The sequence below is a fragment of the Phyllostomus discolor genome, chromosome 1 (genome assembly GCF_004126475.2).
Source record: "Phyllostomus discolor isolate MPI-MPIP mPhyDis1 chromosome 1, mPhyDis1.pri.v3, whole genome shotgun sequence".
In the NCBI taxonomy this organism is placed as follows: domain Eukaryota; kingdom Metazoa; phylum Chordata; class Mammalia; order Chiroptera; family Phyllostomidae; genus Phyllostomus; species Phyllostomus discolor.
Genome location: NC_040903.2, coordinates 99439879 through 99454783, shown reverse-complemented (window position 1 = coordinate 99454783; position 14905 = coordinate 99439879). Strand labels below are relative to the sequence as shown.

At 36.2% G+C, this 14905-nt stretch overlaps 1 protein-coding gene across 7 annotated transcripts in view; it reads right to left on the bottom strand.

Moving 5' to 3' along the window:
- The window catches only part of FAM13A (family with sequence similarity 13 member A), a 275554-nt gene that overhangs the window by 247517 nt on the left and 13132 nt on the right, over window positions 1–14905 (bottom strand). For all 7 annotated transcript variants that reach the window (XM_036026552.1, XM_036026543.1, XM_028505893.2 and 4 more), the window contains exon 2: window positions 4731–4920. In XM_036026552.1, the coding sequence (XP_035882445.1) occupies window positions 4731–4887 (157 nt within the window). In that variant the 5' untranslated portion in view covers window positions 4888–4920. The remainder of the gene's footprint in view (window positions 1–4730; window positions 4921–14905) is intronic.

Here is a 14905-nt window from a genome sequence, read left to right as displayed (position 1 = left end):
AAAGAGGATCCCATTCCTGGTCAAGGCCCAAATCTTGAAAATTTAGAATTCTGCATCATAGTCCTGTATCTACTCAGCTCCTGAGCCTATTTTTGATCCAGTTAATGCTCCCTGGATCAGATTTTCAGTTCTGACCTTAGTTTTTCTAGTTCTGACCTTAGGTTTTCTCTTCAACAAGGTATTTGACCTCAAATAAACATATATCCAGTTATTCCAAAACAACCACCCAGGTCTAAGAACTGGCTTTGGTTTTCCAGGTTCTAATTCCTACTGGACCTTACTAGTGGAGAGATATATTATAAGTGGAAGTAATCAGAGTTAATGCTTCTCGACCATTTTTTTTCTGCCTCTGTTCCATTTACTGGCGCAACTCTTCCCGAAGAAACATCTCTCCCTCAAACAACTTTTATGGTAAGTAGTGAATGTCAACCAGGGGAAGTTTAACCCTGGCCATGGCTGTATTTACACTCTGGGGGGAAAATCTGTACAGTTTTAAAAGTCCCTGATGCACGTATAATATATCCAATACCCACTTGAGGCTTACTAGACTATATAATCTCTAAATTTTCCTAAATTTTTAGGAAATGATGATAATAGCAGAAATGTTCAGAAGAAGGAGACATCTAGAAGGCTCTGTGGCATTCTTATGCATTTCTGAAACTCTGTTCAATGTGATTTCAGGAGATAGAGGCTAATCATCATGAAACACCAACTTAATAATGATTTAGAGCCCTGGCCAGTGTGGCTCACTTGGTTGGAGTGTCATCCCATAAGTTGAAAGGTTGCAGTTTCAATGCCTAGGCATGTGCCATGACTGGTTGTGGGTATGGTCTCCGGTCTGGCTCAGGGAGCATATGAGAAGCAACTGATTGATGTTTCTCTCTCACATCAATGTTTGTTTCCCTCCCTTTCCCTCCCTCTCTTCCTCCCTTCCCCTCTCTGTAAAATCATCTATCCTCAGATGAGGATAAATGTATGTAATGGTTTAGAAATGAAATTATATAAGCCAATTAACATCGACACCATTCTACTTTTTTGTACAACTGGAAATATTTATTTTAAAATGGTGTGAATACATCATTAGAAACTAAATATGCCAGAAATCGGAATTAGCCTGATTGGAACATTTTGGCTTTGAAAGTAGTATAACAACATGAAAGCATATTCTGACATCTGGTGGTGAGTTGAGAATCCTACACTATTTAAATCAGCGTATCACATTATCTTCATGTTCAAGAGGAGTCCAGTAACACTGTCTACAAGCTTAGTTATTTTAAAATAGTCTGCATATGACATGCCTCAAAACTTACAAGATTTTCCTCTGAATCTAAAAAAAAAGAAACATACTTTTTATTTAAAGGAAAAGTCCAAAGTCTATTTGATATAGGCCTTAATGAACCCTCTCTGTCCTAAAATTCCTTTATAGTAAGAGTTCTCCACATGTCAAGTTCTTAAATGTTTGTAACTAACAAAGTATGAGCACAATGTCTGCCTATGGTTAAATTATAGTGACTAATCATCTTTATATCCCATACCAGGTAGAGTGCCTACTCATAGGTGCACGATAAATATTTGCTGACTTGAAAATAAGTACAAAATAATTACATAAAACTAACTGAAGTATCTTGCCCTCAAACTTGTACCACCCCTCAAACTTATAGGGGCTCTTTGGTTTACTAACATGATAGTTGCAAATACAATAAAAGGGGCTTCTGATTGTCCATATAGTAATTAATTATACAGCCTTCCAAAATATTGGGTAGATAACCTCTCCCAGCTTGCCCAGTCAAAGATTCTGAGGTAGAAGATCTGAAGTACCACCCATGCAAGGGATATTCTGAAAAGATTCCACTAGCGATTCTATTTCACATTCCTATTTAACAATGACTGATTTTTCCCACTAAAACATTTTGTTTGAATTACCTGAATGTACCCTATTAGAGCATAACTAAAAATATACTAAGGAGAAGTAGAATAAAACCAATCTTTAATTCAATTTTCACCAAAATTGTTATACACTGATGGTGTGAATATAAACCAGTTCAACTTTTACAGAGCACATATCCTTCGAGTCAGCAATCCACTATAAGCCTTCTACAAATACAGTACTTGCAATGACACGTTAAAAAAAAATAAAGCATATTGCTAAATTTAAAAAAATTAAATGCAAGTATAAAGAAACGACTCTGTATGCAAAAAAATTTTTAAGTTAATCATTGATTCATTGTAGACAGCATTAAGACTGGCAAGAATCAGTGCTCATCAGTATGTGACTGCTTACAGAAATGACACATAGTAGAAGTGTGCAGGGAGAAAAAGAATTCAATGAGTAAAGCTCTTTGTGCAATATGAAAGAATATCCAAAATATACTGGTAAATTTGAAAAAGTTTCATAACAATGTGCATTATGTGCTGTATTTATGTTAAAGTGGAAAAAGAACATAAACATATATGCTTATATATGCATCCATCAAAGATATTTGCCATAATGTATCAGAAATCAGTATAGTTTCTTGGAGGGGAGCATTGTTTCTGAGAGGGGACATGAATGATCAGGGGACAGGGTTTGGAGAAGATAGTTTCCACTGTGTATCTTCCTGTATTTTGAACCAAATAAGTATATTAACTATTTTGATCAGCTTTTAAAGATTAAAAATGTAGTATGATTTTACATAAGCCTTACCTCAGAAGGCTATATTACTTAATCGTCGGGAAAAAAAGTCAGGACACCAATTACGCCAGAAACAAAATATTTTAGGTGGTCACACTTCGGCATCTAAACAGATAATGCAGAACCCTATTTAACAGATTAAATGAATTACTTGGAGATTCATTTGTATCTAAATCAGTGGGACAATTTTACTGACTATTGAGTGTGTAAATGAATTCCATCAAAGCTGTAACTTGACATCTGATTTTAACAACATTCAAGATCTTGTTGGTTAGGTCCCATCTTTCTGCCATGTTGTGTATAAATCTTTCATATTTAACTTTTTAAAGGACTTAAATTCAGAGCTGTTCTATAGGAATCCTGCCCTTCTGAAGCTTATCTTCCCCTAAAAATAAGACAATAACTACTATGAGGCAAAAAATGTAAGACTGGCTCTTTAGTTTTCAGAACGAAATGTCATTCTGTCATCTACATACCTAGCAACTACCAGAGCAAATAGCTGTTTTTCAATTAAGACAAAACACCTGACCTTCTGAGATCTGAACTGTCCTTGTGACAAGCTATACATGTTCCATAGAAGAACAAATTCTCTGAGCTTCTCAAGTATTTCCAGTGGAGGGTTCTTCTTGGCAGGAGGAATGGATTTGTAATTGTGGGAATATATGGGGCCTGAAGCAAACTGCACAAAATATAGGATTTCTTTGAAGTCTTAAGTTTAACCTTTAAAACTCCATATAAGTTTTTTTAACTCCTATTTAAAAAACAGGGATTTAGAGAGGGAGAGAGGAAGGGAGGAATGGGAAGGGAGAGGGGGGAAGAGGGGGAACAAGAAGGGGGGAGAGAGGGGGAGAGAGGGGGGAAAGAGAGAGGGGAAGAACATCGATGTGAGAGAGAAACATCCATTGGTTGCCTCCCATACACATCCTGGCATCCTGACTGGGGACTGAACCCGCAGCCTTTTGGTGTATGGGATAATGTTCCAACCAAGTAAGCCACCTGGCCAGGGCAAAACTCTCCATAAATTTTAAATTCTGTTCTGCAATTAACCTTGTTAAGTATAGAAAGGCTGTTTCAGTATAGAAAATGATGAAAATTCTAAATTTCCTCAGAATAGTTCCCTTCCAAATCTTTTAAAGTGGATTGATATTTATCATATAGTTTGCCATTCTCCTATCATACTGTCCTACTATGAAAGCATGAACATAGGGGACATGCAATACTTTTTTCCAATTATCCAGGTTTTAAATAAAATTGTAAAAAAAAGCCTATAATACAACATAGCTCTTAATAATGAAGCTATATATCTTTTTATCATGCAATGTACTGTTACTCTTTAATGCTTACATGCTTTACATGCTTAATTTTATTACTTTGAAAGTAAATGATACCCCCATTGTAGCCTATACATCATAAGTTTTCTGGTATGCCCACAGAGCTTATGAAGACAATCAAGGCATCTAATAAGTTCATGATTGGCCTCAGCTGCCAGAGAACCCTAAAAGTGTTCTCCAATACTTTAAAAACTATTAACCATCAACTGAAATGTAATGAATCAAGAAAACACACTATTAATATTAGAATAGTATTTCAGCACTTAAAACCAGAAATCATTCTAAGCTAGAAACCTCAATAACTAAAGTGATCGTTCCATGGTAAACTAACTGGTATTGTCAAAATAATGCTAAGTAATAATAATGCTCTTAATGTCCTTTAACATTTTTTATTGATTTTATAGAAAAAGGAAAAGAGAGAGAGAGACGAATTTGTTGTTCTACTTACTTATGCATTCATTAGTCGATTTTTGTGCGTGCTCTGACTGGAGATAAGAACCTGTGACCTCGGTATATCGGGAGAATGAGCTAACCAACTGAGCTACCCAGCCAGGTCTTAATGTCCTTTTTAAAAGGAAAAGTATATTACCCAATAACTTGATATTCTAATTACAATGTTTTAGAAAATATTCAATTTTAGAAAATTATGTGTTATGAAGTAATTCACTTAAAGAAGCATTCTTATTGTACGTGAAAGCTGTAAAAACAGCAGTTATGACTTGACTTACCATTCTTTGTCAAGTACTCCACTATGTTCCCCACTACAGCTGGAACGCCGTTCTCAGTGAGTCCCTGCTGTTGAAGGTCCTGGAGACTGACACCGAACAACCTTGTATAGGTAGAATTCCTCTGCTCAGTTAGTGGCACTGCCACTATCTTTTTCATATCTTCTTTCAGCCGAACTGTTGCTTTACTTTGCTTAACGAAGCATAAGAAAAAAGAGCAGTCAGTCATATTTACCACAGGTGGTTGCATGGTTGCACCAGAACATATGAATTAAATGTAAGTTTTGAAAACATATAGTAGTATTCTTCACTTATTTTTACTCCAACTTAAAATCTGTAACATCTCTCACGTGTTGCTCAGTTTTAGGAATGGCACAACTGATATGGTTAAAAGGAATGAAAATAATGAGAAACCTAAAGCTACAACTTAACTGTAGCTGAGGGAGAGAGCAATACACTGCAGTATCTAAGATATCACTACAGCAACCAAGGGGTGTGACTCAGAAGTACCTGGTTAAAAAGGAAATAAAACATACAACACTGAAACTTCATGCAGATCCAGATCTTGAAACAATAAGAAGTTTCTAAAGACAAAAACTTATCTAAATGTCATCTTAAGGTAGCTTTAATTTGAAATGTTACAAATATAAGAATATATACTTATATAAATGTGGACTATATATTTATTTTCTCTTATTTGATTACCATGCATCTGTGAATGTCTCAGGCATTTTAAGGCACATACAATAAATTCAATTCTCTTTGAGGTTAAAAATGCCTTATCTCTGAAAGAGCATCATTTCAGGTAATCACAATTTTAAAAATTTCAAAAGACTGTTCATATTATGAATAGAAAATGCAACTTACATTCACTTAATTCAAGTAATCAACACAATAAAATATTCATATAAATTCATTTTCAATAGAAATTTGTCCAAGGAAGTGTTATAAAAGATAAATTTTAATATGGCTTAATATAACTAAATGAGCAACTTATAAAAAGTCTATGTATCTATAAGTCTAAACACTGAAAAGAAAGATGGCAAAATGCAAAAATTTTATATTTGGGAACAGAGAATAAAGATCAGAGTGTTAAGTAATTTGGTAAAAGTTACAGAACTAGTAAACTTCATCCTATTCTAAGTCCATTTTCCTCTCCCTAATTAAGATTTATATTAATGTTATAGGGCAGTAGTTTGTGTATAATTATAGCAACTAACTATGGTAAATGCTATAGTGACCCAAGGCAATTATACAAAGTTAATTCTACAATCCTGATTTTGAGTTGGGTCTTTATAATCTCATTTTGATTCTGAATTTTATAATCTGCAGAATCAGACCAGCTTTCCTTGAAATATGTGCATCTTTTAACAGGTCTTATTTGAAAGCCAGATTTCCCTAGTGAAAATTCAAAAAATGTAAAGTTACAATACAGATTTAATATTTATTAATATTATAGACATGAGATAGTGTTAGCTACTGTGGAACACTAGTATGAACAAGAACTATGATCTCAGCTATCAAGGAAATTATGGATTTATTAATTCAGCCAAATGCATAAGCTGACAGTCAGCTGACTGTGGGATTAAGTTATACAAATTTTATCTTACTTCCATTTAGCTTAGTGGTTCAGAGCAGGGACTGTGGAACAAGGCTCCCTGTTCCAAATCCTACTCTGTGGTCTAATTAGCTGTGAACCTTAAACAAATCACTTAAACTCTGTGTGCTTGTTTCCCTCTCTATGAAACGTGGATGCCAAGAGTTCCTATCTCAAAGTATATAAGAGGCTGCAATGAGTTTGTGCATAAAGAACTGAGAACAGTGCCTGGCACTCAGTAAGTACTGATGGTCATTGTTATTGTTATCATCCTCATCATCCTTTTTCCTTCAGGAAAATATTCTGATTTCTTCATAAAAATATAGAGAAAAACTTAACCATTCCTATACTCAATGTTTGTGTGGACTACAGGTTGCTGTTTAAGAAGGCATCCTGGTTGAGACATGTTTGGTTAGTAGTCAGACTGGTGACCTACTTATTCTCTATAAATCTCTAAATCTCCTAAATATGTAAGTATGATTTTTGAGTGATAAAGTAATTTTGTACATAGTATCATAATTCCTCAAGATTTTATTAGAAATATTAAAGGTTTTCTTAGGAATCCTGTCTATATTTGAGTTTAAAACCTTGAATTAATATTCTATGAAGAGCCCCTCCTCTTCATTTGCTTAGTCAGAATTACAGACAGTAAATTTTGTCTCCTGTTAAGAGACAGTGTAAATAAGCAATCTTGTTGGCATTATGGCTTAGAAAGTTTCCAAGTAAGAGACATGCAATTAACCTCACATATTTTGAAGTGATTGCCAATTAAACTAACTGTTTACTCTATATTGAATCATACTACCTAGTACATTTATATGTAATCATAGTAATAAAGAAGCATCTATTGTTTTTAATTAGTAACCTGATTCAGATTAACACTTTTAAAGATAAATATTATTTAAAAACAACCACATTGAAACAAAACAGCTATATTTCCAGAGACCTCTGAATTGATTCTCCAGTGTTCAAAAGTACTTATTATAAAGTTTTGCTCATCTAGCCTAGCTCATGAAGAGGTCTAATAGGAAGCAATAAGATGTTACTAGTAGTCTATATGTAAAGTACTTTATTACTTCAGAAGTTTACACCTAAAGTATTAAAAAATACATACACTACCTTAGAACAAATATAAAATCATTTCTGACAATAAATATTCATAGCCCTTACTCATAAGGAAAAAATTACTGGAAATGAAGTAATTTATAATTAATTCCATTTAAACCGCAATTATTTTCTTTTCATACAATGATCACATCACTGCTTCTTTATAAACATCAATATCTATGAAAATTTTAGCTTCTCAAATATATATTTTATCTTTTCTGACCTAACATAAGCTAAAAAATAACAATGGTTACTAGCTGAGGTATTCTGAGTCAAACTTAATGGTTTAAACTTTGGTTTGCATATACTGCCATAGATCACTTGAGTTTGAAAAGTGGACTGTATGGGCTGTGTTTGTGCATATATTTAAAAACAAGAGAGGCTCCCACATTAAAAATGACTCACCGGGCACTTCAAGGTTTTACTGCTAGAGCAATCCTCAGGGGCCATTCAATGCTACACTTAAAGGCAGATTTAAAAGGAATTAATATCGCCTGAGGAATAAGGAAACCAGGACAAAAAGTTCTGATAACCTCAGTGAGAAAGGGCTGGGCCTACAGCCCAATTCTCTGAATTTTATACCAATATTTATTTTTATAATTAAGTGCGGGTGACCTTGTTTCTTTTAATGCCTTTATTTATTTGTGATTTAAAAATTACTGAGATACCTAAGAAAATGCGTTGCACTAGGGCTGCTGGTTTGGGGCCACCTAGTTTCCACCTCATCTTTTTTAAAGTAATAAATCCCGACTGCCTTTTGGGGATTGACTGTATCCTTACCGATGAGACCACCACTCAAAATGTCCATCCTGCCTTTAGCAAGGGCTGGGTTCAGGGTCCCCACTGGGTCAGACCCCTTGTCCTGCAGGCCACTGCATCTTGAGTGGACACAAAACTGGTTGGAGCTAATTAATTCCAGCTGCAGTACACACAGGACATTGTAAAAGATTAACCATTAGGTTAATTCTTGCCACTGCATCACGGATATTGCTATGGTCCTTTAGCTGCCGTCTCTGACACTTCCTTCTGCTGCTCCTTCCATGTGGGGATCCACTCCTAACTATCCAGGACAGTTTCTTTGGCCTTAAGTTAGCCAGAATCCATTTCTGTTCTGTAATACACACACCTCCAACAGACAAAGTACTTTTTTAAAGATAAAGAATAATCAAGCAAATAAAAAACCAGAGTTTTAGGAAAAAAGAAAATCTGAATAATGTTGGCTAACTTTTATGGAGTGTTTACTGACTATGTCATTCACAGCTTCAGATACTTCAGATGGCTTCATTCACTAAGTCCTAACAAGGAAACACTAGGAAAGGCAGCTACTGTTGTGATCCCCATCTTACAGAGACAGAAGACAAGCAATGTGCTCCAGTTTGCATCAACAATGCAGTGTAGCCAGGAGTCACCCTCAGGCAATCTGAGTCTAGAGGACAGGAGCTGAAAGCTGTCTCTGAGTAGGAAGGGGGGAGAATCAAAAAGCATGTGCTGGGGGGAGTCCTGTGCACTTGGTAGAAATGAGAAACAAAATTCTTATTCTTGTAGCAAAGGAAAAGATTATTTACATGTTTCTTGGTCTCCTTACAATAAAGTAAGATACGCTCAGAAGCAACACCAATATTTCTGATATTAGAACTTGAATAGAGAATAGTTTTATTAATCTAGTAAACAGGCTAAGCTTAGGAAACCTGGAAGTTTCATAATACCTAACATTTATTGATTGCTGATTTTGTGCCAGACTCTGTTACAAGTGCCTTAAAATGAACACCTCTAAATCTGCAAACCACCTTATCAGGAAGTACTCTTACTACTCTGACAAGGACAAAAAAAAAACCTAAGGCACAAAGGAAAGGAAATTTGCCTAAGTGACACGACTAGAAAGTTTTAGAGCTAGAATGTAACCCCTCAGGTGCTCTGGCTCCAGTGTTTGAGCTCTCAATCACAACACACTACTCTATTTCCAGAACCTTCAGTACTGGCTGGTGGTCCTAGGAGGGCCCAAGGGCAAAACAGTCCATGCAGCTCTCTGTTTGCAGAGCCTAATACAAAATCAATTTTACACTACTAAAAATCAATGGCCCCTATTTCCTTAAGGCAATTCTCCAAGAATTTAAGTACCACAAATTTAAGGTACTTTGAAAGACAATCAGATTACATTGCTGGTTAAATTCAAAATTGTGTGCTTTAAAACTCTTTGGAACTGGGCTCAGGACTAATAAATCCGATTAGGAATGTGTAAAATAGAAAGTCACTTTACCACCAAATATAAGGGGTACACGGAAAGTACAAAATGAATGAGACGTCTGGTTTCAGAAAGTAATGAATTGCTCAAGGACTAATGGGGTGTATGAGAAAAACCTGTGGGCCAGCTAAACAGGGCCTTACGTGCCAAATGTGGAACAACTGGAGCACTGAGAGTAACAACTCTAATTGATTGTAACACGTGTAAATAAAAATCCCTGATTCCACAGTGATACTACGAAGAATAAGAAAAGGATTAAAAAGTCAAGGTCCTCTTTACAGGCGAATGTCACAGCTAAACACAGAACGCATGAGAGAATCAGAAAATCATCATTCTCCATAAATCATGTAATAAATGATTCCATCAAGGATTATCACTCAATACTAACAGTCAAATGCAAGTTTGTTGAAGAATAGGATTTTTCACAGCATCAGAGATCACCCTGGCCGTTGACCAGCTGTCAACGGCCAGGGTGATCTCACAATTGACTCAAAAGATAAGGTTATCATCACTAACCATGGCAAGAGTTTACATTATGTGCTCCGATGTGATGCAAGATGCAGAACACATCATTTATAAAGTATTCCTGCCACAAATGTTTAAGCTGAAGCTAATCTAGCCTCTAAATCTAACTTATAGTTTACAGGAAATACAGGAGTTAAAATAATAAGTAGAAGAGACCGTGAAGAAACAATCAGACAAATTCAGAATGGGTGACTTTCTAACAGACAACTGGCCCCGACTTTTCAAAACATCTATGTCATGAGAGAAAGACTGATTCTAGCTTTTAAAAAATCAAAATACATAAACTACAAGTATATCAGGAATCTTCACTGGTTTCTGGTTAACAAACAAACAAAAAGTCCTTGTGTTTTGGGGATGATTGGGGAAATCCGGATACGTGTTGGTTCTTAGGTGGAATTATCGTGCATGTTTTTAGGTGTAACAACACTGTGTAAGAGCTCGCTTCCAGCTGCAGTGTGTGCCTGTTATGAGGAGCACGAAGTGGGAGCAGCGTCACGTCTTCAAATACTCTAATTCAAACACAAAGTATCTATGCATGTACGTACCTACGTACAGAGGTAATGTAATGGGTAGTTTTTTTCTTTCTTACTAACAGAACCCTGATGTTGTTTGAGGGTTGGGAAACAAAGCACACAGTTAAAATACACCACTTCCCTTGCAGCATGTTTTTGTAGATATAGATGGCCATATAACTAAATTTTGCCAATAAGATACAAATGGAAGGTGTTTGGACCACCAGAAAAACTCCCTAAAAGGGAGACCTACTCAGTCTGTTCCCTGTCCCATTTTCTGTTTAGGCCACAGATGTAATGCCCAATACCTACCTTGTGACTGTGTAGCAACCCAGAAGGTAGGACCGAGGCACTAAGGACAGTAAAATAGATAAAAACAGGTGTGTGGGGGGGAGGGGGAGGGGAGTGGAGGGTAGGGGATAATTTGCATCCTGATGACATCCCAAAGTCTGCCTGAAATACCTATCTATGGACTTCTTTTACATGAACAGGGGGAAAAAAATCACATTTTCCAATAATACTATCAGAATGGCAAAAACTGTTTACTGAATGTATTGTTAAGAAAATCTGAATCATTCTATTATTCAATTTTTCCAAGCCTAGCTCATTAATTTTAACAAAGTACCTTTTTGATACCTTATTAGTTACCCCAATACAAATATTATGTACTTTCTATTATCTATGTGCATTGTAGTCTAAACAATGATTCTTAACTTGGAAACATATTTTTAGAGATTGTGAAGATGACAAATGGAAAGATAATCCATGCTCATGGATCAGAAAAATTGATCAGGTTAAAATGTCAACTACCCAGAGCAATCTACAGATTCAGTGCAATCCCTATCAAAATTCTAGTGGCATTTTTCAAAGAATTAAAACGATCCTAAAATGTGTATGGAATCATAAAATACCCTGAGGAACCAAAGAAATCTTGAGAAAGATGAACAAAGCTGGAGGCATCACATGCCCTGATTTCAAACTATATCACAAAACTATTACAATCAAAACAGTATGGAATTGGCATAAAAACATACACTTAGATCAAAAGAACAGAGTAAGGAGCCCAGAAATAAACCCACACATATATGTCAATTAATTTATGGCAAAAGAGTCAAGAATATACAATAGGTAAAAAACAGTCTCCTTAATAAATGATGATGGAAAAACTGGACAACTGCATGCAAAAAGAATGCAATCAGACCACCATCTTACACTATTCACAAAATTTAACTCAAAAATTATTTATTTAAAGATGGGAATATAAGACCTAAAACCACAAAACTCCTAGAAGAAACCATAGGCAGTAGACTCCCTGACATCAATCTTGGCAATGGCTTTTTGGATTTGAGACCAAAAGCAAAGGCAACAAAATAAAAAATAAATAAATGTGAGTACATTAAACTAAAAAGCTTCTGCACGGCAAAGGAAGCCAGCAAAATGAAAAGGCAACCTACTGAATGAGAGAGAATATTTGCAAATCATGTATCTGATAAGTGGTTAACAGCCAAAATACATCCAAACTCATACAATTCAATAGCACACAAAAACACAAACAAGCAAACAAAAAACTCCATATTAGAAATGGGCAGAGGATCTGAATAGACATTTTTCCAAAGAGGACATAGAGATGGCCACTAGGTACATAAAAAGGTCCTCAATATTACTAATTAGCAGGGAAATACAAATTACAACTGCAACTGAGATGTCACCTCACATTTCCTGAATGGCTACTTTCAAAAAGACAAGAAAACCAAATGTTGGCAAAGATGTGAAGAAAACAGAACCTTCGTGCACTGTTGGTGACAATGTAAATTGTTGCAGCCACTATGGAAAACAGTACGGTAGTTCCTCAAAAAAAAAGTAGAACTACTATACGATCCTGCAATTCCACTTCTGGGTACTTTACTAATGGAAATAAAAATACTAATTCAAAAAAGTATTTGTGAACCAAGGATTTACAAAAGAAGTCACATGGAGACTGTAGGAAGTACAGAGAGACAAAAAAAAAAAAAGGCTGACTGTGCTCCCACGAGTGGTGGCTGAGGTTCTGGAGGGATATCTTAGTTGCAGGGGTTCCCCCTGAGAAGTGTGGGATCTAAATCCTAAGCCAGAGTCCCCCTCCCAGAGCACCAGAACTGGGCATAGGTGCCCACATAACATCTGGCTGTGAAAAGCAGCAAGGTTTCTGTCCACAAAAAAGATATGGGAGGTTTCTGGAGACACAGGCACCCTCTCAAAGGACCAATGCACAAAACTTCATTTGGGTCCACTCACCCTGGGCTCCAGTGAAGAGAGGCCAGAGTACACTGGAGTCACATGAAAAGAGTCTGGGGTTTGTGGCTCTGGAGAGAGAGCTCCAGAGAGCTCTGCCAGGATCCCTGTGCTGCGTCCCTTTCTCCCATCCTGCGGATGCCATCTTTCTTGGGTGGAGCACTCCCCTCCCTAAGGCATCAGTCTGGGGAAAGGCAATAGCACCACCCTCAGGAATCCCTCTTGCCCCACCCTCTGGAACTGTTGAGGAGTCAGCTGCCTTGGTTAGGGTTTGGAGGCCTGGGCAGATTCAGGGAGGGTCAGTGCCTGAGTTACGTGTGGTCAGCATCTGCACAGCAGCTAAGATGCAGCAGTGGAGGGTGAGCCTCAAAGTCCATCAGCCTGAGGGTTGACCCTATGCATGAATGGGCCAATGCTAATCAAGGCTCAATTACAACAGGAGGGTCCACACAACCTGCACAAGGGACACACCTGGAGCACCCGGCTCAAGTGATCAAGGAGACTGCACCACTGGACCCCGCAGGGTGCCTATTACATAGGCCAACCAATGAAGACTGGAAATCATAGTAGATCTATCTAATACATACAATCACAAACATGCAGCCAAAATGGGGAGACAAAGAAACAGACCCCTAAGGCAAGAACAGGAGAAATCTCCAGAAAAGGAGTTAAATGAAATGCAGGTAGGCAATTTATCAGATTATAGAGTTCAAAGTAATGATTATAAGGATGTTCAACAGCATGAAAAAGGACATAGAAACCATAAAAAAGGACCAGTCAGAAATGAAGAATACAATATCTGAAATGGAGAATACACCTGAAGCAATAAATAGTAGGTTGGGTGAAGCAGAGGATCAAATCAGTGATTTGGAAAACAAAGTAGGAAAAAAATACCCAATCAGAGCAGCAAAAAGAAAAAAATAATGAAAAAGAATGAGGATAGTTTAAGGGAACTTTAGGACAACATGAAGCATTATAGGGGTAACAACATCTGCATTATAGGGGTACCAGAAGGAGAAGAGAGAAAGGGATCAAGAACTGGTCTGAAGAAATAATGGCTGAAAACTGTCAATGAGTGTATTTTACAACATGTAAATTACACTTCAAAAGAGCTGTTAAAAACAGAAAGTAATTTTTTGTGTCAGTAGAAAGAAAATACTGATTTAATCTGCTTTTAGAAACACTGCTCATTCTTCATTATCACACAAACACCTTGTCCCTTTTCAATGAATCTGGAGGAAATAAGTTCTGGAATGGGCCACTTTAAGTTACCACTGCTGCTACACTTACATGTAAAAAACCTGAAAATCCAGAAACATTCATGTGCTTATAGGCACCAGGTTATTTGGAGAAAAGGGGACAACTCTTAACGTCACTAATGTTATACCTTTTGTTTATCATTATTAGCAGTCTCAGTAGAGCCAAGAAGGATTTTAACGGAAGAGAACCATTTTGCAGGAGGTTGCTATGAATTAAATTTGAAAAATAATCCTGAAAGTGCTATTCTTACTACTGTTTCTCAACAAATTTAAAGCAGAATATAAGTCAAAAACAGAAGGATTTTTTAAAACTTACAAAGACTTATTTAACATTCGAGACCTAATACAGTCAAGAGCTACAGTGTTAAACATTTTGTTTTTGCAAAAATTAAGGCTAAACTGTTTAGCTTCAGAAAACTCAAAATGTGCTTAAAACTAATGCTGCATATAAGTAGTTGCAGGACTACATGACTTATTTACAGAATAAACTGCAGAAATAAAAATATCTGAGATCATTTATTTATATTTTAACAAAACTAGTTTTTTAATTAAGAGAATCTCTAGAAATTAAAACCAAAAGTAAATTAACTGATTATAAAACAATTTTATAACAACTATTTTTCTTTTAGCACATCTTTTCCACTACTACTGTCTACAAACACTTT